The sequence below is a fragment of the Orussus abietinus genome, unplaced genomic scaffold (assembly GCF_000612105.2).
Source record: "Orussus abietinus isolate OABI.00-Male unplaced genomic scaffold, Oabi_2.0 scaffold13, whole genome shotgun sequence".
In the NCBI taxonomy this organism is placed as follows: Eukaryota; Metazoa; Arthropoda; class Insecta; order Hymenoptera; family Orussidae; genus Orussus; species Orussus abietinus.
The window spans coordinates 186206-212928 of record NW_019394887.1 but is presented as its reverse complement, the minus strand read 5'-3'; the positions used below and the strand labels follow the sequence as shown (position 1 = coordinate 212928).

Genomic DNA, 26723 nt, shown 5'->3' with positions numbered 1-26723 from the left:
AATTTTTGCCCGGGAGAGACTCGGTGCCACCTCCTCGGTTATCCTATGATCCTGTTAGAAATCGAAAATTTCAACCCCTAAAATTTATGCCCGGGAGAGACTCGGTGCCACCTCCTCGGTTGTCCTATGATCCTGTTACAAATCGAAAATTTCAACCCCTAAAATGTATGCCTTAAATTTCCGATTTCTAACAGGATCATAGGACAACCGAGGAGGTGGCACCGAGTCTCTCCCGGGCATAAATTTTAGGGGATGAAATTTCCGATTTCTAACAGGATCATAGAACAACCAAGGAGGTGGCACCGAGTTTCGTGCCTTAGATCTACGTGTGATTTTCAAGGATCAGGAATAGGCGATTGGAGGGTTTGTTAGACACGTTCGTCTAATTAAACGTACTCATTATTATTGTTCAATAAGTTTCTTTATTACATTAATTATTTTTTCACTGTAGGTTCGATAGTTTTCGCAAAATGAATTCCTAAAAATGACCTAAAAAACAAGCTTCTAGACTTATAATACCCCCTTAACTAAACGGACTTCGAAGATGCGCCCAATAGGGGGGCTCGCGATCTCGACTCTTAGACTTGAACTTGACTCTGGCTTTGATGGGTCATTGACAGGTCACGGGGCCAATCGTGGAGAACGAGCCCTGACCTAACCTATTCTAGGCTATGTCTCCGTCCTCCGCGTACAGACAAAGCCTAGGAGAGGCTAAATCAAGTCACCGCTAGAAGACCCTGGTTACATCCGGCTGCTACCGTCGCTTGACTTTGGAAATCGTTAAGTTCCTTCAAAGATCAATTTGGCAATTTGGGTGTGCTGAAAAAATAAAAAGAACACGAGGGATTATTCCATGAGACCGTCGCTTCCACGCGTCCGAGCTGTCAAAGAAGTGAGATGAGAATGAGATACGTACGCGAGTTAAGAAACGGAAAGAAAGTGTTGGAAGACGATGCAGAACATTGGTTTTGCGTCAACGTCGGATCCTTCCGCATGTTTGATGGCAGAATTAGCTATTTTATGGGAAAGACCCCTTATACCCCTTACATCCGAAGGAATATTGTCATCGGAGGGGAACAACGAATGGACCAATAACGAGAAGGAGGAATCCCGGGGCGGGAGAGTAGACGAGCTCCTTTCCCGGCGGCGGGGCGCGAAGTTATTTCCACGGCAGGGACGCAGCACAAAGAAATCGTGTCACGCCTAAAAATACTCCGGACACGCAGGTAGACGGCAAAAGGTCGAAGGGACCCGGGAGTAAGGATGCAAAGGGGAAAGAGATACCCGAAGGAATTGCACAAGAGTCCGCGCATTTGGTATTCAAATCGTCGCGCATGCGCGCTCCCCCTCTCGTTTATTCGACTCCCTTCCCGTCTCGCTCTGATTCCCGCTTTTACATCCCCCGTGGTTTTCTTCCGTCTCGCACCTTGTTCACTTATTTTCTCCATTTTCCCTCGCTCCCTCTTTGCCCTAATTGCTCTTGTTGCCGTCCGGCCCTAACCCCTTCCTTCTGCCTTCTTTTTCGCTCCTCCTCGTGACAACAATGCCAATTCGCGTATCACTTTTTCTTTTTTTTTTTACTTCCGGACATCGCTGTTTACGTAAAGGTTCCTCCTTTGCTTTATCTCTTGTATTTGCTTTTTCTCATCTCAGGTGATTTCAAGAAACTCGGTAGAGTTTCGCGACAAATATATTTAAAAGCATTTGCGAACGACACCGAATACTTAACCGGTCTGCGCCTCCTTCTTCCCTCTCCTCTCGACCGACCTCGGATCGGCTAGATTTTTCCACGAACATGTAAAACCTTAATTTAGGTTTTACCGATGGCATGCATCTCGTTTATTCACGGGCTTCTTATTGTCAATTAGGGCGTAGCGAGTCAATTCTGGAGGTCGGCGGTGGTTCTTTTAAATATTCATGAGTCCGGCATCAATGGCAGAGCGGATAATGGCGGACGCGCTCGGGATGAATACTCGTCGTTAAATTTCCACGGGAGGGAGAGAGACAGTCACGCGCAGTATGCCGCCGAAGAGAGAAGAGGCCTCGTAAAAGTGCCACTTTACTTACGAGAACATGTTCATACGGACGAGTTCGATCCTTTTCTTTTGATTCCCGGCCAAGAGACGGCCCGATAAAGTGGATGCTATCCGAGGCTTTCTCTTTTTCACCTTTATTTTAGACTTCGCCCGATAGAAAAGGAAAAGTAACGCGATGGCCTTGAAATGGCGTCGCCATCTTGGAGAACGCGTTTGTACGGACCAGATTCTTCGTTCATTTTGCATTTAATGTCCAATTAATGATAACGTATTTTAACGACCCCGTTGACAAAATGGGACTTTATCTTTGAGGTCAGAGTCGGTCGAACGATCGAAACGCGATATAAAAAGTAGCGGTCGAAACGTGATAAGACACCGTGCACGGTTCGCGAGCGCACTCGAACTTCGGTACCGGATACTTGCTTTCTCCACTAAACTCATGTGGAATTCAGGACGCACGTTCACACGCGTACCTGCGTGGGCACGCGCGATCGAGCTGACATTTTCTTTTTATCGCCAGCCGGCCCCATCCAAACCGATTAGCTCAAAAATCGAATCGATGACAAGTCGTCGCGAGGACGCCATTTGCAATTCAAACGCACCCCTTTGGATGTATCGTGCAATTGATAAGCGTACTCCGAAATTAGACATGGCTTCCACGTCGCATTCCGCTAACTCGAATCCGTTGAGCGAATAAAGGAGGTTAAGGTTGTCTCTAATCATTTACGTGTACCGAATCAGAGAACACTGCACGTAGGAAAGTAATTTAAATTCAAGTTGCAAAAATTCTACTCGCTCTGGAAAATTTGCAGACTTGAACATGGACCAGCAGAAAATGTCAGCAAGATGCTTTCGCCGTATGGACGACAAATTATTATTTCTCCACAGTATATTCGTGGCATTATTCATTCTTGGCGACAATAAACAACCCTGTGGGCGATAGTATACATTTAACTCTATATTTAGAGATTTTTAACATCGTTGCATGATAGAATGTAAAAACGCCGCGTTGACGCAAGCACCGTGCACGTATTGTCTGTGCTCGTTTCTGCACATCCGAGTGTCTAAATGAACAACGAGCAGTACATTTGTGTTGTTTGAAAACCTCAAGCCTGCATTTACATGGCTGAACGTTTCATCTATGCAAGCGAACGCAAATTGAGTGATTCAGGTTGGGAGACTTTAATGCCCGCGCGCGACAGAATATTCCCTCCTTGCAGCTGCTTGTATTTACTTCTCTTTTGCATTTACTGCTCGGATATGTAATTTACTTACGTTTCTATCGCGCGGGTTGGAGCACTTAATCTACATATTCTCATATAAATCGAATGATTCAAGCCGGGAGACTTCAATGCCGGCAAGTAGAACTCACTTTCGTCATAATTCCTGGATTTCTTTTTTAAATGAGCTTTCGCTATAGCCACTGCTTTCCGTTTAGTTCGTTCCGCTTCCATATCCATTAGTTTAAACAATCGGTTCTCATTACATCCATCACTGCACTCGTTAAGTATAATACGAATCAAAACTCCCATTCGTGGGAAATTTCACCAATTTCACGCGCAGTTGACACTTCCTGGTCGAGAAAGTGGCTTCTTTCTCCTGCCTTTTCCCGTCGTATATATGTATTTTTTTATAAAATCAATGTATAATTCAGAAGTCATTAAAGAAATTTAATGGCGTCCTCGATTGCGAAAATACATACTTGGGTATAATAGAGCGGACCACGTGCTCCAGAAAATTGCGACCGTGCAGAATTTAACCGCGCGACTGACTGCCGTAAACGAGGAGACTTCAACGACCGCACGCCGCACGCCGCACGCCGCACGCCGCACGCCGCACGCTTTCGCTCCTTCCCTCTCCGCTCTTTCATCTTTACGTTTATTTATAAGCCTAATCATTGATGCATTATTACGAGAACATTCAGGATTGTTTATTTTAACGAATATGAACGCGAACCAAAAAAATAAATCCATGTTTACCGCAACGTTACGTGCGTCGACCCTCGTGTTGGCAATGCGCACTTTCCAATTACCTAATGCTCGACACTTGTACGACTAAAGCCAAGCCGGTACTTGCGTCTCGTGCAAAGAAAACCTGTACTACGATTTTCTGTCAACAAACACGCAAGTGGAAAGTCCATTACACCGAGTTGAGTTCCCGTTCCCGCCATTGCCATTTAACCACACATAAACGCACGGAAGAAATCATTGTTACCTTGTAGAAAAAAGTCGATTTCCACCTGATTTCCGCATGATTTCCTGAGTGAGTATCCTCTCGGCGTGGCATTCGCGGTCCTCTCCTCCGATATTTGACACGTGACTCAATCCTAAAAAGCCAGGAGACACGCCAAAGACGAAAAGAAATTTTCCTGTCGGTCGATGAACATCCATCGACGTCGTTCCACTCTCGAAGCTCGATCGTCGATCGATATGGAGGGAAGTCTCCGTCACTACAGCGAATCACGTTGACGGTCCGTCGGGATTGGTTGGGATTCGTCGGGGTTGTCGGGATCCGTCGAGATCCGTAGCAGTTCGTCGGGGACCTTTCCGTCGGCGGTCGGGCCCGACCTGCGCGCACAGGCCGACCGCGGCACCGCGCATGTCACGTGCGACGCGCCGAGGTTAACTGCGCGGCGGGCCGCGAGGAAGAACGCCGGTAACGGCATACCTGCGCGCGGCGTGCCGATGGCCCGCGCACGCACACGCGTCCACATGCGCACCGATACCCACGCGCCGCCAAGCGTCATAACCTCACGTTCTCGCACACCTGCGCACACCTGCGCACACCTGCGCACACCTGCGCACACCTGCGCACACCTGCGCACCGCTAGTCGCTGACCGCCCGCCGGACCGTCCATGGACGTAGGATGGGTAGACCCCGGACACCGATCAGGCCACGAAGACGGCAGAACGAAGAGAAAGGCAACAGGGGTTGCTCCATCGCTCTCTTCGGTTTTAAGGTGAGTGAAACCTCAAGTCGGTCGATTCGAATAAGACACTTTTTTTCCGGGTAATTCGACCACGAAGATGGCAGAGCCGGAAGGCTGAAAACAAAGAGGCTGTTTTCTCGTTCTTTCTCTCTCTCTTTATTTTTTTACGTGAAATAGTTGCGCAACGAAATATGGCGACTGCCTGTCATCGGCAGGAGAAAGAGAGAAAGGTAGCCTCTCCGTTCCTTTTTGTTCGTTTCGCAAGAATATCGAGGGATTGGTTGGGTTTACGGGGTTCGTATATCTTACGTCCATGGGACCGCTGCCTTCTCCCGTTGTTCATGTGCGTACGATTTGCATGGATACGCGCGCGATGCGTGCGTGGACGCGCGCGCAGGCCCCACCCTCGTCCGCGAAGGCCTCGGTACGCATGCGCGGGCAACCGTTCCGCAGCGCCGCCGCGCCGTCGCGATCTGAATTCGAAACTTTCGACATTGAACCGCGACGGCCAACATGGTGGCCGTAGAGTTCTAAACGTTAAACAGGCATTTCGAACACCATTTTGTCTCAGAAATGAATAGAAACGAAGATTTTAAAATCCATTTTCGAGACCGCGACTGCGCTTCGGTAACTCATTTGCAGAGAACCGGTCGACCCGATTTCAATAATCCGAGGTGGACTCGGTTTTAAATGTCGTCGCATATTTCTATTTAATTACCGTCCGAATGAAATTGCCTCGAACGATCCGGCGTAACGTTGCGCCATTTAGGACGGAAAGTGCGCACGAAAGTCTCAGTCGACCGATCGGGCAAGACGAGACAGTTCGGGGTCGAAGGGTCCTCTGGTTTAAGGAGACTATCCAATACGAGCTTAACTCGAAAAAGGAAGCAAGCGCAGAGTGCAGTTAAGATTCCCGAGATAGGGCCGCCAAATGACGCAGCCAGTTAAAGTTTAACGAGCGGTCGCGCACATTATATTGATGCGGTCGTTAGCGCACTGTGCGCTGTCATTAATTATGCCTGTGGTCAGTGCGTATATATGCATATTCATGTAAGTAAAAAAAAGGATAGACCCAGAGAAGCAGGACTATCTTTGCCTCGCCCTAGTTGCGGACGCGTGATTCTAAATGCAACAGCTTACGCTACCAAGTTGGGTGACGAACCTTGACCCCAACGTCAAAAACTCAATAACCGCAAAGGGATAAAGACCCTATTATAGCCATCGTTGTTACAGCGCGGGCACATTATGCAACGTATTATTTTTTAATGGCGGTAATTTCGACCGCGGAATCATTGTAATCTTCCGCCGGTTCCCTTCGTCTCTTTTTCTCCCCCCTACCTTTGCTCCTCCATCCCCTGGGGTCATTTTACTTTTAAAGAAAACTGGCCGATTGTGGACATTTGGGTCGGATTACTTATTTTTTACCGTAATGATACGTCATCAAAGGGGTCGTAATGAAAAAGGGTATACATGTATTGACAAAATGGAGGTAGTATAAACGAAATGCAATCTTTGTCGCAAAATTGAGTTCCGGACGAGCCAACAAAGAAAGAACGTTGTCCGCATTCTCGTAGACATTTCGCGAAGGGTTTCGAGCGTGAGACCGACATTCGCAGCCACTTTTGGCGCGTCATGGCGACCGGCAAAGGGGGGCTTACTCAGAGGTAAGAAATTCGTGGAGTTTCCTCCTACGAGCAGATCCTTCTGGCATCTCGAGCCGCCTAAGAGGCCAACAGGTTCGACTCGTTGGACTAGTTAATAAATTATCGTAGACGCCGCCATCTTTGACGCGAGAGTCGCTCGATGGGAATGCGGAATATCGCCGATTAAAAGCTAGACTCGAAAACCGGGGATGAGCTTCGAAGAGCAAATGCATACCGGGGATATGAGCATTCGGCATCCTACGCCGAAATTCCTTAAGAAGTCATCGATTACGCGGGGAGAAATCGCTATTCCGAATATTTCTGCGCCCTCCCCTCTTAAAAATACATATCGCGCGTTTTCTCACCCTTTCGCCCTAATCTCTGGAATATCACTCGGAATAATACTTCGCTGCAGGGTTACTCGGATTGCGACAAATAACTTTATAGCTATGCGAATTCGTTAACGAGTCCTCATTGCTCTTTTCGCATGCCTATATAAAGGTGAGCGTATACATTTTCTGCATGCGGAACGGCTACTGAACGGCTACTGAACGGCTACTGAACTCTCGGTTAACAGTCGAGATGTAAAGCTTTTAAGTGGTTTCGCAAACATCGCATACGCGAGCCAGCAAACCGAGGTCGCGAATTTTCTGCGTCTGCTCGGAGGGCAATAAAAGCGTTTGTCGCCGTCCTGATGACCCCACGCGGACCCGGCAGAGATTTCATTTACGAATAAGTAACGAACGCGGCCATTAATTAGATCCGCGTGTAAACGAGAAATGTAATTATTTTGCGACGATCGCAACACTTCGAGGTAATTAGGCGACGGGCGTATATGCGTCTCCAAGGAAAAAAAATGACGAAGAAAATCTCCACTTGAATAATTCCCAAAGCTCTCGCGTATTTCGTTGGTACTTTTAATCCTTATCCCCAAGAGCGTTATTTAACTGCAGTTTAATCGAGAGAGCGAACAGGGTTGTCCGTTAACTTTCGAAATCATCTAAATGTCGGGCCTCTTCGGTAAGTTGCAACCGGTCGGCAGATTTCGAAACTCCTTAAATCTTGAAAACGTCCGGCATCGACTGCGAATCGCGATTTAATCGGATCGGCTTCTCGTTTCGAAAGCCCTAAAATCCCCGAAGCACTCGGAGTGAAATTGCAAATGCAAATTGTCGGCGGATTTCGAAACGCCTCGCTCGGGCTCATCGAATTAAGGTGATGTGAAAGTGGCGTCGAATAGGTCTCGTTTATGAAACTTTTCTCCGAACCGGGGGTACCGAAACGTTTCTTCCCAGTTCGGAGAAAAGTTTGACGAACGATCGACCTTTCGCGTCCCCTTAAATCGAGGGTTACATACTTGCGGACGACGCGGCATGATTAAGCGGCAAAACTCACAGGTACGAGCCGTTATAAATAAGTCGACAAGAGCCATTGGCATTTAATTGATATTTGTCCGAGAGCTCGCTACGTCGCGGTTGACCCTGACATTTACACCGATGCATTTTGCATGCTGTATATGCTTGCATTAAGCGCCGCTCACAAAAGCGTCGGCAACCGGTTGCCATCGACCGACAAGATTGTATTCCAAGCTCACCCAAGAACCAGTGAATATTTTATACGCGCTTGTAATACCTAAGTTTTTACCCTCGCACTCCGATGGAATTATTGCTGCAACCGTTACTTGTGGCCGGCGTCGTAAACCTATTGTCGTAATCGCGGCATTTTTCGAAATCGCGGTGGCGTTCATTAAGCTGGCGTCCTCCACTAAAGTCTCGTTAACGAGAAGAGAAGGAGGCTAGTCGATGTATCGAGAGCTTAGTAATTCTTTACGAACCTCCTAGTAAGGAAGTTATTTAACAACTTCACCAGGACACGGGGCTTCGAAAATTGCGTGCTCGATTTTATTAGGGAAAACTTTCGACTTGTCATTAACTTGCCCTTATTACGGCTATCTTTTTTATTTTCTTGCCGCGCGGCATAAATCACGGCAGGGAAAAGGGTCCGGTAAATTATACCGTGCAAACGGTGTTGTTTACAATGCCCGACAGTTAAATGATTGATTTACTGCGTAAACGCTATGCAAATATGTAGCGAGTCCCAAAAATATTTATACGACCCTGCTGCCCGACAAAATGTGAGATCGTAAATGAGATAAAATTGGAGAAACTGAACAAGAACACTAGAACTGCGAATATTCCGAGAAAGCGAGAGAAAGGTAGGGGTAATCACCGTCCATTAATTTAAAGTAAAGATGTTAATTATACGATAAATTGGAGTCAAGGAACATTTACCGACACGTTGAAAAAGGTACATGGAGACCATGTTGCTCATATTTTAGTGTCCTCTTCAGCTTGTTCCGCGGACGAGAATCTGGCGACATGTAATACGTAATCGCGCAATGACTTATTGCAATTTATAAATCTCGATTTGTCCTACAGGAAAAATCAAAGAAGAGGAATGTTAATACACTTTTACCCTCCAACGCGTAGAGTTGATAATTCCAGTAACCTTATCACGTACGTTTGGTGTGGGTGATTGTCGAATCGGACCACGTGCGCACCTCTTCTTATTTAGCTACATAGTCAATGGGCGTTTATCGTGGATCTACAGCTCACGTAAAGGCTGTAAGAATGCCTCGCCACGATACGCGCATCGAATCGCACTTCTGTACCCAGTTTGTTTCAGTATTTTATTAGGGATTGTATATTCGAGGGTTCGGGAACGCTCGGGTGAATTCCAAGATGGCGGATCGCCAGCGCGCGAAAATTACTCAGGGACGCCTAAAAGAATTAAACATTAACTACCTGACGGATACTCGGTCTCTTAAAATTTCTCCAAATATAAGAATACCCACGAACGCTTCTCCGATGTATGAAGAAAAGACGTTCGTGTCCACCAGGGTACGGAACATCCAAAAGTTGTATAAATGTGACGCTATAATGTGCACACTTAATGGCACTTGTTTCTTGATTCCGCCTCGAGTGTTTTATAAGGAAATTACACTCTAAAGTGTTTGGAGACGCCGCGCGATTTCCAAGATGGCGGCCCACCGTAAACTTAAGAACGTAGACGCGAGATGTGAAGTAGGCTTAAGCTGTCCCTCGAGGAACCGCCCAGTCGAGTCGGCTCGTCGAATAATAAATACGTATATGTCCGGCAAAAAAGAGAACCGTCTCCTTCTCGACCTCTCCCAGCAAAAAGGACGTTTTTTGTCCGCGAGAGGAGTGCGGTTTCCGCTTTATTCCTCCGAGCCATGGATACTAGTCCTCCTCGCATGTTGCATAAAGTTATCGTAGACCCTCAAGTACCGCGTACGATGTTGTACTCTCGCGAGAACGGTTTTTTTTACCCACGGAAGACGTACATCGACACACGCGGATAGTATTATAATGCGAAATGTACATTAGCATACGCCGGAGTGCAATTAGTCACATGTATGCGAACATGTGGCCGGCGAATAAAGACTTAATTCACGGGAGAACGCGTTCCGTAGTTCCGGGTCGAAATTATCCTGACATGCAGCTTGCCCTGGAAGTGTTCGGCAGGTTAAGCAAGAACCTGCCGAACGCTTTCGCGATACTTTAATATCGAACGATGTTAAATGTTATCGACAAACTTGATTCTTCATTATCCACTTTCGCATCCCCTTAAATTGAAAGACCTACTTTTTTCCCGCCAGTGTCCTGGCAGAGTCGAGCTTCGTCGATCGTCGGCGCTTCTGTAGCCCATCTTCCGTCTGCATTACGTTTATCGCGGACGGGTTTCGCGGCCGCGTAAAGAGCCTCCTCTAACGAGTCCTTCTTTACGATACGCCCCTGGCGGGTCCTGGAGGCCCCAGTAATTTTCTTCCTCGATAAGATCTCCCGCTAAAAATACTATAGCTTGGTATACATCCAGGGACGAAGTGCATCGCGCCGATTACCCAATAATTCCTTCCGACCCCCGGGTACCAGAATTTTCTTTGGTTCGGCTCCTCGAGGAATGCGGCCTTAACGGGGCCACCGTAATCCGGCTCCTCGATCCCATCGGCCTCTATCCTTCCCGCGCGAATCTCTCCATGGGATTCATTTTATTATACGAGAGGAAGAAAAATACGCGATACGCTTACTTCCAGCCGGGATTGCACGGCTGCTGTACTAGTCCCGGACCCGCGCCGCCTTCGCGACTTCGTTAATGGTTTTCTTAGAAATACCGGTTGTAAAAGCAATCTCTATTTATTTTAGGGCTCCCCTTGCCATTTCCCACTTTACCTGCAACTACTTTGCGATATCAAAACGTTCCGACTGGGGAAATTACATTCACTTAGAGGAAATTTCAGGGAGAAACGTACCTCTCGTCCTGGACGAAGGAAAATAAGATGGCGGCGCTTGAATGTTAACAACTACTAATGCTACATATTCCATCCGCTGTAAACCTCCCAAGCTACCAAGAACGAACTATAGTGCGAAGACGAAGACGCGAAGGTCGCGGCAAGGCCGTGCACTTCGAAAGCCTTCCTTTAAGATTCGACTTTTGCCAAACCGATAACAAATCTCTTCGGACGAACGATCACCCCTTTCCCTCTACTTTGTTCTTAACGTTTCACCTACTAAGAAAAGCTGCTAGGATCGGTTCCAACTTTGCTGGAAAAACGTTTACGGACGATATACCAATTTCTGTCCAGTCGGATTATTTCGATTGTAATCTCGTTGTCGATTTGCATGTCGCCCGCAAGTATGGCCAAGTCGCGCATCCTCGAGTGCGTAGATAACCTCAAACCAAAAGTACGACCCGCCCACGCTTCTTCTCGCGCTCGGCCCCGAGAACCGGCGAAACGTCCCGGCTTCGATACGTAGGCGTCGATTTTTCGAAAACTCATCCTCGCTTCGGCGAGCATCGGGATCAACGACACGTTCGGGGGACCCGAGACCGTCCCCGGGCGTTTAGTCCGAGATACGCCGTATCTCCTGGACATTTACATACGCGCGGTACTAGTGCAACCCCGTTCCGTTACAATTTTAATGGCATCGCGTCGGTATTCCAAACGGACTTTGCATATCGAACGATTTGGCTTGACAGAGTTCTCTTACCTTGAAAAGCTCGCTCTATCGTAATGGGATGTTTCTTGCGGAAATATTGACGTTCTCATAAACACCACCGCGTTTATTAACAACTCCTTCCATTTTGGAGGTCAATACGGAGAAGCGTCTGGAACTTCGATAGAAGAGAATTGACTTGATCGGTTCTCCGCAAAACCGGCAGTGTAAAAGCAGAGACGAAAGGGGAGAAATTAATAAGCGTGGAGGGCAACGATCAACGCGGTATAAAGTTAGATTCTAGAATGTTTATAATCGGCGTGTAGTCGGCGCGTAATCGGCGCAATTACGAGGCGCGCGTCTATCATTGGCGGCGACGTGGGCGCGAATTTTTGAATAAACCATCCTCGCTCCGTCCTGTATCGGGATCAATGACACGCCCGCAGAATCTGCAGGCATCCTCCGCGACCTACGTAGGTTAGGTATCATGCAGAATTCCAACCACCTTCCACCACCTTCCACGACTTCGCAGCAGGACCTACCGGTTTCTATTTATATACCGTGCGAGGCCTTGCGTCTTGCCACGGTGGACGCGTTTACGTATCCTGCCGAGCACCTGAAGACCCCTTCTTCGAATCCGCCTTCGGACCGTGCCAAACCTTTCGATCGGGTCTCTAGAATCTGTCGTTTTACCAATTTCTCCGAGTTTCGTCACATTTTTGCGACGGTGTAATTTTACATTTCGCAAAAGCGATCTATTAACTAAAAGACCCTCAGAACCGAGATACGAGAAAGGGTCCATAGTTTCACGATAGGAATTTTCGAAGTCCCTAGTAATTTAAGGTGTCAAGAATCTCCTTTAGACGAACAGTCTTTAGAAATATGTCGCCGGTGACAGAAGCCTTCTTGCTCGTTGATGTAATGCGCGTGCCTGCCGAGAGATGTCTCCCGAACCCGTCTTCGCGAAAGGCCGTCTTCCTGTTTTTTGCTCCCAGGGAAAAAATGGCGCGTCTGCCGGGTCTTTCACCCGGCTCAGAAATGTCATTGCTGCTTGGATTAAGGATATATTTAGCAACAGGAATCGCAAGAAAATACTCCTTCTATTTATACGTCTTGCGATGTGCCGACCTTGCGGAAAAGCGATTAATTTTGTCAGACGACGTGTCATCGCTCCGATCCTCTTCAAGGTTCTGTATTTACAGCGAAAGCATCGTATAGTTTATGGATAACGTAGGAATCATTTTTCGGGGCTTCCCAAACTGGAAGAAATGTTTATAACTTTTAATTGCAAAATTTCACCGCAAAGGTGTTCTCGACCCTGGATCAGCAAACATTCGAGATCTTAAACCCCTAAAGTGGAGCTAATTTCGATAGATGCTCTTCTTATGCTACTCGATTAGAACGTATTTTATGTTTACTCCGTTGCGCCCTGTTTCCCCGATGACACATCCTCGGAGCACTTCGAAATTCATATTATGGAAATACTCGGCCAGGGAGACAGGCAGAGAATATCGTTAGCCGAGTACTTCAATAACTCAAAATAATTTATTGCAAATTGAAGCATTCGCGTGCTCGATGCCCTAAAACCTGCTCGGAGCCTTCTTCGCGCCGAGCGCCGAGGCCGTCGACGTAAGGTTCCTCATTGAGGCCGTATAAAAATCAGAGATTGTCACATCCCTGCAAAAAAATTAGTCGCGCCACGATCGAATTTTAAATCACCGAGCCGAACGTGTATAATTTATTCCAGGTGTACTTTTTAACGGCCTTTGAAGGATTAATGGGATTCACGTGTCCCCTCGTGAACATTGACGCGTCAAAGAAGCTTCGAGACGATTCTCCCAAGTATGCATATATTTCTGATTGCAGGATTTAACGACGTTGAATGCGATAGTGGACTAATAAGTGCAAGAGGAGCAGCGGCTACCTCGCTTTCCAGATGACTACTCGGAAGCCGTTTTGCCTCCTTCCTAGTAATTGAGACTTGAGGTACTATTTTCCACATGGTAAGCTATTACGATTTGCCAGGGACATGAATTCTCGATCCGATTGTCGAAGTAATGGGAAGTTGCGCTTCCGTTGCCTATTGCCCGCGGAGTGTTTCTCCGGCTGGATAGGAAAAAAGTCGCCACTTTGTTGGGGAAGAAATATGAATCTCGTTATACGCGATCCAATTTAGGGTCGCTGTCGTGCCTCATAACTTACACCGTGTGTTCCTTTTAATGGCCCTTCGCAAGATTAATGCGATTCATACTTCGCGCCTGCAGGTGCGCAAATTGACGAATTACCTCGATCGACTAGGTTGTGTGTAAAACTTTCGACGGACATTAACAATCACTTTCTACCCAAGATGCATAATTTCAGGACACGAAGGAAAATTATGGAAAACGTTATTTAGTTATCCGGTTTACGGAGAAATAATTCCGGAGCATCTTTAAATACTTTTCGATCGACAAGATTTCATTTAAAGATATCGCGAAATTCGTGCTGTGAAACTAATTATAACATGTCAGGAATGAGCGAAGGACACGATTTACCTGCAGTGCCATCCTTTGACGAGAATTAAACTGATTTGCTTACAACTTTTGAAGTTTCTTCTCTTATTCTCAATATTGCCGTCAGATGGCGGTGAACATCAGTGGGACAGTAGGTGGCATCAAAACAACTCTCGTATACAGGTAAATATAAAATCCTGACAAACAAGTGGACAAACAACGAGTCTGACGCTCACATTTTCATCTTTCAAAGAAATCGAACAAGGAAATGGCAGATTCAGTTATGGACATTTTTAATTCATTCCAAGACTATCTGAACAACGAGCAAGAACTGCGTGAGGTATTTACTGTCAGAGATATTTGATACTCTCCTCTCACTAGCTTAAGATTTGAGGTTATTCGTCATAGTATGGAAATATGAATCACCGGCAAAAAGTCGTTTCACGCAACAATACCAGTAACAAGGCATGGCATGTCAAAATGATACATGTTTCATAAAGTTAGAGTAAAATTAGGAAAAATTAAATTAACTAATTATTCTATTTTTAAATATTTTCTATACCACTTGTTGATATACATCTCGGCATTACACAAATTTTCTTTCAGAAAATTCGGAACGTTGTGAAAGATATTGAGAAAAGTGCTCGAGATATTCTTATAGTTTTGCAAAATATTCATAATGACAGCAACGTAGAAGAAAACATAAGTAAGATTACCGTGTATGGACATGTTATTTTCATTACATTTTTAGAAGTAAAATTAATCGTTAGGTAACGTACTCTTTCTTTATAGTCGTATCTCAATACTGTGCCAAAGCCAGAGAGTATTTTGAAGATGTTCGTAAGCAGTATGCAACACTTGCTGAAGTAGTACCAAAGGATCAGTACTACCGCTTTCACGATCAATGGAAATTCGTCACGCAAAGACTGTGCTTCTTAGCGTCTCTGACAATCTACTTAGAGAAAAAAATTTTGGTAACCAAGGAAACTGTAGCGGAGATATTAGCAAGTTCGTTTTTGATATTTAAATACCTTATTAACAAGACGTACTATAATTTTTAAAAAATGTACAACAAAAGCTAAAAAATATCATTTGTTATAGTTAAGAACAATCGTGAAGAAGGATTTCACTTGGACCTCGAAGATTTCCTGATGGGTCTACTTCAACTTTCCGCAGAGCTGGTGAGTTCCATAGTTTTAATCTAAAGTAACATGAAATTTTCATTTAATTTGGGCAGAAATGTATAAAGAAGAAATTATGTTTCAGTCCCGCTTTGCTGTAAACAGTGTGACGTATGGAGACTACAATCGACCTTTAGAAATCTCAAGATTCGTCAATGAATTGAACGCTGGTTTTCGGCTGCTGAACCTGAAGAATGATTCATTGCGGAAACGCTATGATGCTCTTAAATATGACGTAAAAAAAGTCGAAGAGATTGTCTATGATTTGAGCATCCGAGGTTTAAAACCTTCAGATGAACCTTTGGACGCCGATATATAGACTAAGCAAAACGGATATCCGGCGTTCAGCAAATCTTCCACTTTGATAAAGTGGATTTTGCTAAGCGGCTCAATAATACAAAAACTGAGCTGGATACTATTTTTTCTTTTCGTACAAATGTTTTGAGAAGGTGCATCAAGCTAGTCGATGACCTAGCTGAATTTTCTTGCTCGAAATACGAGCCTTCTCGAACTCTACCGTCCAGTGATATAAGGACTGGCTTTAAGAATAACTGAATAATCCCTAACATTGACACTACAATTTCAACCAAGATTATCTAACAATTCACTGATCAGTGCACTAACTGCTTCAAAATTTGTATTTAATGCTAACATTTCTGTGTCTAGCTTTTGTAATCCGATCGGTACTTTATTTCATAATACGATTACATGGTCAAAAGATCAAGCTTTATTTTTAGGATATTAATATGTATTTTGGTTGGAATCGAACTTAAATAATAAGAAAGTTTTGGAACAGTTGATAAACAGCGATTTATCCGCTACGTTTAGAGTTCAGTTTCATTGAAGAGATAGCTTCGTACAGAGACGAGGTGGGCGATGGCTCACGGGCAGGGTCGCGCGATCGCATTTTGTGCTGCTCTTGGTGGAGAATGCAGGCGGCTGAACATAAGTTCATAAGTTCTCGTGCTCGTTTAAAATAATATTAACAAAGTGTCCAGTCTTGTCATCAGCTTCTCTCGTTTCTTCTGCTTGAGATCTAGAAGAATATCCGTGTTTTGATTTGGAAAGGATATATTTGATACATGAAAGTTGTACATATAATTGTATTAATTAGAGTATATGAAATTTGTAAAGTAAAATACCTGGTAATTTACTACAAAAAAAGTCCGTAAATGACCTAGGGTATTTTGCTAGTGGATCCTTCTCGCGAGTCGGGATTGGTCTCGGCGTAGCGGCCCTTGGCCGCCGTTTCGGCGGCAGTCCGCAGATGGCGCCGCTTGCGCGCGGCAGTTGGCGGCAGTTCTCGTGGAGGTCCCGGGCCGGACGGGGCTCGTGTCGGAACAGGCCCGGAGCGCCGCGGCGGAACGTGTGGTAAAATGGCTGTGCGTCGGCCATGATGGCATCGAGCAGGGACCGTGTCACGCAAACATGTTTTCGAAGTGGTAGAATTGGTTCGGTGAGCGAGTGAGCGTGTTCCAGCGCGATGGCCGGTCGACGATGAGGGCCTGAGCCGCCTCCCGCTTGCCGGCAGCATCGGCCCCGTGGGCCAGGAAGGGCCAGCGAGGGCCCGCTCTTGCGTGCGCACAGCCCCGACTTCGAGTCGAGCGCGGCCCCCGCCCCGCCGCCTCCGATCGCCCCGGCCGACGGCACCGGGACCCAGGTGCCCCGAGGAACCCCAAGGCGACCCCGAGACGCCCCAAGGCCTCAACATGAGCAAGCTGACCTTCAGGGCTCGCACCCTCGACGCCTCCAAGCCCATGCCCATCTACATGGCCGAGGAGCTGCCCGACCTCCCCGACTACTCGGCCATCAACCGCGCCGTGCCCCAGATGCCGAGCGGCATGCACAAGGAGGAGGAATGCGTGAGTTCGCGACGCCTCCGCCTTGCCTGGCCCCTGTCTGGCCTGACACCTCCACGGCATGTTTTCCGAGATACGCCGCCATCTTGCCTCTGGCACCTCCGGGACCACGCCATCGACTCCCCCGACCGCCACCAGATGGCGCCCCCGGCGATCGGCCGGACTGCCGCTGAATTGCTCCCTGGATTTTGCTTTTTTACCTCCTTTTCAGGATTTTGCGATGCCGGAGTTAGTGGCGTCATGCTCCTCTGGGTTCTGACCGTCATTCGCGACACCCCTGGGAAGATGACACCCACGGGTTCTTGCTTTGCAGAGGGTTCCTCGAGGCCGTGCCCTACCTCGATCGTAGAGAAGGAATAATAGGAGTTTGAGGCTCGATTCGATTTGCAAAATGAATAGAGTTGTTTCGGTGGTTTCTTAGGCACAGGTTGAACGGTGGTTTTGTATGGTTCAAATTGTGGAACGTGGTATGGCGAGTGTATCGTAAGGGTTTTTCCACTCTGTAGGCTGAATTTTGACATAGGCTTTAATTTCTGATTCCTCTGGATTTTGTACACATGTGTTAGTGGTGATATCAATTGTGGATGAATTGTCATGGGTTTTCTTTTCGGTTGTTGTAAATAACTAATAATACTTTTCATTGCAGGAACATCATCTCCAAAGAGCAATATGCACTGGTTTAATCATTCCAACCCCTGAGGTAACCGACCTGACCGATGCCGAAGCTTACAACAAGATTTATCCTACTGACTATAAACTGCCCCGCCAACTCATACACATGCAACGTGAGTCTATTATTTGATATTATAAACATGACGCATTATTAATGTAATTCTTCATTATGGCTGTGAATCTGTTCTGACATGTATTTATTGTTGCAGCATTCACAATGGAGCAGGACATACCTGACTACGATATGGACTCGGAGGATGAAAAATGGGTAGGAACACAGAGCAGAAAGATGGACCTGACTCCGCTGCAATTCGAAGAGATGATGGACCGGCTAGAAAAGAGTTCGGGCCAGACTGTGGTCACTTTAAACGAAGCCAAGGCACTCCTCAAAGAAGACGACGACCTCATCATTGCAGTGTTCGACTACTGGCTCAATAAACGGCTCAAAACTGTAAGTTACTTAAAAGTGTTTTTACCTTGGTCAGTAAATTAATTCAGCGATCGAAAAAGTATTCCAGTTCAATGGTTTTAATAATTGAGTGAGATTTATGGTAATTTGAGATTTCTTCGATATTATAGCAACATCCGTTGTTATTGACGGTGAAGACTGAGCACCGGTCAGGGTCCGCAGCCAATAACCCCTACTTGGCGTTTCGACGGAGGGTGGAAAAGATGCAAACTCGAAAGCATCGTAAAAACGACGAAACTAGCTACGAGAAAATGCTCAAACTCCGTAGGGACCTCAGTAGAGCGGTGACACTTCTGGAACTGATTAAAAGACGAGAAAAGACGAAGAGGGAACACTTGCACCTTACCATCGAAGTATACGAAAAGAGGTCAGTTTTCGGTTCCGTGCAATTGATGGATTGGCACTTATTAAATGTAAACATAATCTAACGTACCCTAAGAATTTTTGGAAAATTCCCATTCGGCAGGTAATGGCAATATGTAAACATTTCAGGTATCAGGCGCAAGACTTCAATGGTCAAATTCTGGCAGAAGTGTCCGCTCTTAAAACTTCAAGGCCGGCCTTTGCTCCGCTCTTTACCAACCAGTTCGGTGTTCATCAAAACTGGGCGACCAAAGTTTGTGGCAAGGTAAGGTCATTTTCTACTCCATAGTCTTTGCAAGAACAAGTAAGAATGATTCATTTAGTATGTACAAAACGAAATTTCATGAGCATGAGCGTTTTTCCTTTCGTTTTTCCTTTCTATCGGCGTTTCAGGACGAGGTGATACCGAGAAAGGAGAAGCGACAGTACAAGAAGCGGAAGCACAAAATGGACAGCAGAGTCCTGGACGAGGTCGGGATTCGCGGAGGCACGGGCAGCGGCGGAGGAGGCGGCCGGAGCGGCAGGACCGGAGTACTCGGAGGCGGGCTGGACCCGCTGGCCAGTTCGGACGAAGATAGCCCTCTTCCCTCTCACTCGCACTCTCACTCCCAACCCTCTCTTCCCTCGGACCGCGACGACGAGGACACCGCGGACGAGGGCCAGTTCACCTTTCGACGGAACAGGAATACCACTTACCTACCGGTGGGTCTTCGCTTTGCCATGTCGATTCTAACCTGCGAATGTTATTTATTTTCTGTTGTGAGTTTAAGGTAATATAAAAGGGTAATTCTGTATATATATATATATATACTTAGATGATATATCAAGACGTTGAAATATTTGTAAAACTTTTCTCCAAATTGGGGGCATCGAATAATTTAAAACCTTAATTCATTGTCTCTGGGTTCTATGATACGAATTCGCGCGCACACCGAGAGTGAAACAAGGACTAATAGCTTCCGTTAAATCTTCCTAAAGAAAAGGAAATTTTCCTTCGCAGCCTGTATCAGGTGGATTTGGAAACTGGCCCTGGTGTGATTGGAGCGAAGGCGGGTTAGCTGACAAGAGGTACCGATTTGCCATGACCAGCATTAGTAAACCCACTCCGAGGTGCATCGGTCTGGCACGACGGAGAGTCGGTCGAGGTGGAAGGTAAGTCTAGAGACGCTTCTTGGAGACTTGGAGTTTCAGGACCTGGCTCGGTTACCGGGAAATTCATTTCTTTTCGTTCTTTCGCTTGGCTGCAATCGATTACAGCTCGGAAAAATAATTAATGTATATGTAAATGAAGTATTTCGAATTTAAGAGATGGAACAATGAAACTGGGGTTGTAACCGATTCAATGAAATTTCAGAGTCATTTTGGACCGTTGTTCGACCGACATGGACGACATGTGGTCTTCCTTGGATTTTACGATACACGAACCCAAGAGAGAACCTACGGATCCAACTGCGACTGCCACGACTACCACGACCGTCAAGAAGGAATGGTATGGACGATTTAGTCACGTAACAAGATTAATTCCTAGCGGATTAATCAACCATCGTTAACAGTCATTATAGCGGCGCATCTTCGTGAACTACCTCTTCATGGGTGTTGCATTTTGCTAGAAGATGAAATCTGATGGCAGACGTTTGGTCGTTCCAGGTTGCACTTCCGGCCGAAGACGCCGCCACCCTCGTCGGCGCAAGGCTCGAGCAGCTCGAGCAGCGAGTCGGAGTCGGACCTGGAGCCGGCGTCGTCGAGGCTACGCGGGGAACCGGCACCGGCGTTCCCGTTCCCGGCGGAGGCCACGTCGATCTGCGTGGACGTCTGCGTGGAGAGCGAGCGGCCGCTGACCGAGGAGGCGCCGTTCACCTCGGAGTTCAACATTGCGGACTACTTCGCGGTGGAGCCGCTGCCGGACTTCGAGCTCGGCGGAAAGGGCGGGCCGGGGCCGGGGCCGGGGCCGGGGCCGGGGCCGGGGACGGGGACGGGGGTCGGGGGCGGCAAGCAGTCGGACATTGGCTCGTGCGAGTCGCGGACAGACGAGCTCGGCTGCTCCCGCTTCTTGGTGACGTGCTCCGCGGGCGCGGCCCTGACCCGGCACCAGGTTGGCCCGGCCCGGAGCCAGGTCGCCCCTAGTGCTAATAGTGTACATACCGGTAATACCACGGCGAGCCCTTCCTCCTCGTCGTCCTCTTCCTCCTCCTCGTCCTCGTCCTCCGCCTCCTCGTCCTCGTCCTCGTCGTCGTCCGCCTCCGCCTCCGCCTCCGCCTCCGTCACCGTCTCGTCGTCGTCGTCGTCATCGTCGTCGTCGACGACGTCCGCCTCCGCCGTCCTGGCGAGCTCGAGCTCGGCGTCGACCACGACGACGAGCGTCTCGGCCGCCAACCAGTGCGCCAACGGCGGCGGCCCCGAGAGCCTGCAGAACCACCAGGTGGTGCGCCAGCACAGACTCTTGGCGAACAGCGCCCCGAGTCCCGGGGTGCTCCCCAGGCCTCTGACCGGCCTCAGGGTCCTTGGCGTTGCGGGAGGCGGTGCCGTCGCCGCGCCCCCGACCTTCGGCAACGGCCACCGAAACGGCCCCCTCGGCCATCTGCACAACTCCAACAGCCTGGCCAACAACCAATCGACCATCCTCCTGCCCCAGAAGCATCCGCCGTCCAACCTGCTGCCCGGGCTCATCGCCCAGAGCAAGCTGGCCAACCTCGCCCGGCAGCAGCAACAGACGCAGGCCCAGGCGCAGCAGATACCGACGTCCGGGGAAATTACGCTTAATAGTAATAGGTTAGACCGCTTGTCTGGGGTCTTGAGAAGGCTATAGATGAATTTCACCTTCAAACCGAGGATTACGTTTCAGTGAGGGACTGGAGATGGAGGTGGACGGCGTCTCGGACTCGCCGTTGGACGGCGCGCCGCAGCAACAGCAGCAGCAGCTCGTCAGGGCGAGCAAAGCGAACTCGCTGGCGATGGAAGTGACATGATGCCTGCTGATGGCACCCCCGCCGTCGCAGAGGCGTCACTGGGGAGTACGCTGATCCTTACCTTGCCGAGGCGCCGGAGCCGGAGCCGGAGCCGGAGCCGGAGCCGGCCGAGACGAGGCCGCGACCGCTTCGGGAAAGCTGGCCGGACGGCTCGACACCTTCCGTTAACTGCCAGGCCATTGCCTCTCCTCCGCGGCGCAAAAGGCCCCGGGCCGAAACCTCATCGGAAGGAGGCGCCTAGACCCTCGACGGAGACTCCGGAGGAACTCGCTACGCGGTCGACTCTGCGGAACGTCCGCCGCTTCGCTAGAAGCTTAAGGCGATGCGGAAATGGCGTCAAAGAGGTCTCACTTGTGACACTTTTCTAGGAACCGGGTGGACCGAATCGAATCAAGCTTCACTGGGTGCATATGGAGGCTATAAGGAAGGTCCTAACGCCCATGAAATTTCAATTTTAAGATAATTTGTTTATAGCTATTTTCAACCTTTTTTTTTCGCGAAAATGAAGTTTTGCGCGGTACGGAACCTACCTTAGGGTCTCCTTATCCGGATGGTGATATTTGAAAGAAATTGGTACACCCAATTTGGAGAATACTTTCACGAACGATTGACCTCTCGGATGCCAATTTAACATCCCCTTAAGGTGGGATGGAAGAGTCATTCTATATATATGAAAACGAATAACTTGAAACCTTAACACGAGATTATGGAGGTCTCGATGAAGATCTTGAAACTCGCGAAATTTCAATTTTCGAACAAATCACGTATTTATCCCGGACAAGAATCAAAATTTTTGCCGGAAAATGAAATTTCGGGAGTTTCAAAACCTTCGATAGGATCTCCGTAATCGTGTTTCATGTTTTCCTGTACTTGTCAGAAAAATTGGTATTTTCGCTCCGTCGATATGTATGACTCCCGTAATCGTAAGTTGGACTCTTCGACCGGTCTGAGTTCAGGCAACGAACCCTCCGGAGGGAGTTCTTCGATGTCCAGGTGGGTCGAAGAGCCTCTCCAGAGTGGTCTGCGAAGAAGGTGACCGCTCATTTGTGTTTTTTTTTTTTCTTTCCTCTTTACTTTTACGAACTCGATTGGTTATTATTTCTCGCGCCTTATGCAGCCAGACGGTACGAAAGTAAGCCATAAGCAGTGGTCCGGTTAATTGGGGGAAAAAAGCTTCGGAGATGTTACACATCGATTGATATATTTTGAGTTTGTACTCCGCAATGGGGATTTTTTTAGAAGACTGGGAGGCTGTTGCAAATTGAGACTAAGGGAATCTTTTAATGGTGAACTCTTCCCCCTTCGAGCTGTCCGAGTGGTGATCCGATGAAAGAATGGTTCCTTTCGAGAGAGTCGACGGCTTAGAGCGAAACGAACTCCTAGAGGAACCTCTTGCGAATTTTCTTTTTCTTCCTCTTCTTTTGTTACGATGCGATTTATGTAAAGTAGGTGTAACTTATCCAAAGTTATTGTTACTATTGTCGTTGTTATTGATGCAGTGTCGTTTCTGCTTTTTTATATGATTAGCCACTGAAAGCACTGGACGCTGCGGAGAGACCAGGCTCGAAGCTCAGCTGTAAATAGTTGTGCTCGATGGAGGTTTCACTGGAAGTTTTTAGGGCGAGGGTTTTTTAAAAAGTGTTTATCGAATCCCTCCGTTACTTGGACGTACTTGAAAGAAAAGGAAAAAAAAAGACTTCCCGTATATTTGTTTTATATTTCCTTTCGCGAATCATTCGGTCTTGTTGACGTGGAATGCTCAAATTTATTCCAACTCCCCGAATCACAGCGAAACCTACATCGAAGAAAACTTCTGATCGAATGGATCTGGAAAAATGGGTGTCAGGACTAGATGAGATTTACCGCGTCAGCTATCGAATTAACAAGTAAACATCGTGGCTTGAACGTCAACTTTATCGAACAAAGTGGAAAGGATAGAACTATTGCTTCGATGATACCCTGCGATACCTAAAATTACAGCGGGGATCTAATGCAACCCGAAGACCCAATGTACATTCTAACGGGTTCATACAGCGAAATGTATTTAAAGTAATATTAATGTTCCGTTTAGAAAACAATTGTTTCTTTAACAATGAGATCTTGAGAAAATTGGAGAATAGTTTGACGATGAGTTCATAACGTGGACTCTGATTTTTCATTCATAAGCAATGCGACATGCAACATATTTGTATTTATTCAATATTAATTTCGCAAACGAGGGTTTCAACGAAGCTATCCATTCCGTAAGCGCGTTTTAACGAGGAAAAATTAATTCCGGAAACCTTGATAGGATTCTCGAGATTATTATGTATTTGCAAAATTGAGAACAACGCGTTTTTAGACGCAACAAATGAATTTCACAGTTTTTCTGTTGCTTACGGGGAAAGACATATCGAGTCACGTAACGATGACCAGCAGATGGTTTGAAGTCCCTATTATTATTTGCAAGTTTCCTTGTTTACAGAGTAAAGTGGATTACCGAATTCTGAACCTCGCGGTTAAATATAAACCTTCTGTTAAATTAACAGTTCCGTAGACAATGAAAAAGACGCCCTCGGTTTAAGCATTTCAGAACTTTAGTTGTCCCTTAGGAGAGCAATCGATGCAATAAGAATTATTTTAAGTTTTTCTCTCTTTTTTCTTTTTCTTCTATCTTTCTCCTTTGTGGAATTATGCGCGAAAATCGATATTTCACATGTATAAACTAGTCACATGAACGAAAAGACGAGAAACGAAAAGCTTTGGTTCTATTCCAAAAAAAAGAGGTTTTTGCTGTTACTATTTAAATTTCTGGAAAAACGATCCGTTTTAACTTTTCGGTATAAAGGCTCGTTAAATAACGTTGAATTAAATTATTTAGAAAGATACTCTTAGTCTCTGAGAATTCAATGAGTTCCTTGGCCGGTGCTTGTGTAAAATTACTTCGAAGTTACTGTATTCCTCTTCCCTCTTGAAAACGGAGGATTGTATATATTTTTATTTATTTATTTAACCGTTGCATCGCGTATCGTGAAAGCGGGAAATAATATAATTAATATTTAATGAGAAAATCGCTCGGTTTCTGGTTCGATATCGCGCAATGAGCACGCACGACAGCATGCCAACGTCACTTTTGTAATACCTGCCAACCGTCGTCACGTGACATTGTTAATGCGAATCGTAATCTCGAATTTCTTTAATTAACCAGGGAATTTAATTGCTTTCGTCGCATGGGGCTCTCCGACACGTTATAATCATCGAAACGATTAAAATGTGGCGCAACTAATAATTGCATACGAGCGCCGGTCCTTATTCCGTAACTTCAGACCACAGTTTCTTCGTTAACCGTAAATATTTTAATTTCATCCACGTTATTGGTTTCCTGACGCGAAATTGTATATTTATAGCCGATAGTCGGACACCTATTTTTCCCTCGATCGTCTGGAAAGCGGTCCGTGCCAAGTGGAGGTGGAACGGATTTTGAAAACCGGCACTCCCTGGGACACCGTTTTATTATTCACTCACGTCGAGTCGTTCGATTTCTGAGATCGACCAGTGACGTCCGCAGTTTTGGGGATTTTCTTGTAACGACTTCCGGGGAGCGCCGTTCGCGAGTTTCTAACATAGAGCTCGTAGAAATGAAGAAGACATTACTATATTATATGCGGATGCGAAGTGGTCAGTTAGAGAGGGATTTTCCGTTCTAACCTCGGAATACCTCTGCGCTCGTGGCTTCTTCGTTTTTATCAGCTATATGGTTTTCAAGTTCCGAGAGAAGGGGGAGAGGTGGGAGATTCTGGGAAGTTCTGGGAAGTTTTGAGAATCCCATTTTTTTGCGAACGACTAGAAGCGAGTAGGAGAGATATAAGAGACCGGCGAGAGGAAGAGAAAGAAGAGGACGGAGGATTTTTCGCGTTGCGGGAACCTTGCGAATATTTGGGGGAGACCTCTTTAAAAAATCATAATAACGAAGGGAAAGAAATAAAAACGACACCTGTACATATAAAAATAATTACGCTTACTGTATCTCTTACTTTTAGGTGATTAATTAAATAAATGTAATTAATGTTGTTGTGGTAGGCGCACAGCGGTGTGTAAAAGAAACAAAAAAAAGTTATGGAATAATTCGATGAACAACTTTTAGGAGGAGTAATAAAGAATAAAAGAAATTTTATCCTGGATGGATATTATTGCTTCGGGGGACCCTTTTGATCGCTATAAAGTTTACGTTGTTGCAGGCGGACGCCGGATTCACCAAAGAGGAAGAAACTTCTCGGAGAAGAGCGCAGCGGCACGAATCCGAGAGATTGAACTCCAATCCTACGTGATCAAAACGTTTCCTACCGATGTAATGTAAATCACCCAAAATGCTTTTAATTTTGCAATTGAGGTGCGCAAAGCGAAACGAGAATCCGCGGATGATACACGGAATGTGATTAAAACTATCGGAACCGCTGGCAGACGATCATTTTTACTTGGATAATTTCATTGGGGCGGTCTCGGCCCTGGATCGGAACAAATGTGAATATCTTGGCTCCCTTGGAGGAGATTTCGATACCTGGCGTTGTATCTCCTTATACCACTTCGTGAGTAACGTTACCTTTTCATTTCTCGCACGAAGCGTGCAGTTACCGAGGTGAGCCTTAAGCCGATTTCCTGTCGGGCTTCCTCGCTCTAATACTTCCACCTGGTCTTGCGACCGAGTCTTCGATCGGACATCGGGCCGAAATCGATGACTTCACGGCCGTTGCGAAGCTGTACCAACGGTACCAACTGCGGCTGAACGGGTCTTCGATTAATAGACAATCCAAGAACAATGACACAACCGGTTGTGGACGGTCGAAGCGGCAGCGCTTCGATTCCTCTTTTTACCCTGGCGGTCATGAATGGCTTCCTCGTGTACACGGTGCAGCCTGGTGGTGGTAACGCAAACGGAACGTAGAAAACCTGCTCGAAAACTTATGTACTTGCGGTACCTGATGTATAATAAACTGTAAAATAATTAATGTAATAAAGCAACTTATTGAACGATAACAATGAGTACGTTTAATTAGACGAGCGTGTCTAGCAAACCCTCTATTCCTCTATTCCTGATTCTTGAAAATCGCTTGTAGACCTA

At 46.7% G+C, this 26723-nt stretch overlaps 2 protein-coding genes across 5 annotated transcripts; both read left to right on the top strand.

The window, feature by feature from the left end:
- Nucleotides 1-4866: 4866 nt before the first annotated feature.
- LOC105696602 (translin) lies at nucleotides 4867-16091 on the top strand. Of its 4 annotated transcripts, none has more exons than XM_012419225.2 (8): nucleotides 4867-4995; nucleotides 13490-13626; nucleotides 14243-14298; nucleotides 14369-14455; nucleotides 14722-14821; nucleotides 14908-15123; nucleotides 15217-15296; nucleotides 15382-16091. In XM_012419225.2, exons 4-8 carry the CDS (start codon nucleotides 14384-14386, stop codon nucleotides 15613-15615), a joined length of 702 nt encoding a protein of 233 aa, XP_012274648.1. In that variant the 5' UTR covers nucleotides 4867-4995; nucleotides 13490-13626; nucleotides 14243-14298; nucleotides 14369-14383; the 3' UTR covers nucleotides 15616-16091. The 4 variants fall into 4 exon arrangements, with proteins under 4 accessions (XP_012274648.1, XP_012274623.1, XP_023289181.1 ...); XM_012419200.2 differs by having other exon boundaries at nucleotides 13985-14298; XM_023433413.1 differs by having other exon boundaries at nucleotides 13490-13609; nucleotides 13985-14455.
- A 557-nt stretch (nucleotides 16092-16648) lies between these two features.
- LOC105696447 (enhancer of polycomb homolog 1) lies at nucleotides 16649-22225 on the top strand. The gene is made up of 10 exons (XM_012418906.1): nucleotides 16649-17158; nucleotides 17802-17940; nucleotides 18037-18278; nucleotides 18407-18663; nucleotides 18789-18924; nucleotides 19053-19361; nucleotides 19660-19811; nucleotides 20014-20148; nucleotides 20307-21428; nucleotides 21502-22225. The coding sequence occupies exons 1-10, from the start codon at nucleotides 17006-17008 to the stop codon at nucleotides 21623-21625; spliced, it is 2769 nt and encodes a 922-aa protein (XP_012274329.1). The 5' UTR covers nucleotides 16649-17005; the 3' UTR covers nucleotides 21626-22225.
- The last annotated feature ends 4498 nt before the right edge of the window (nucleotides 22226-26723 follow it).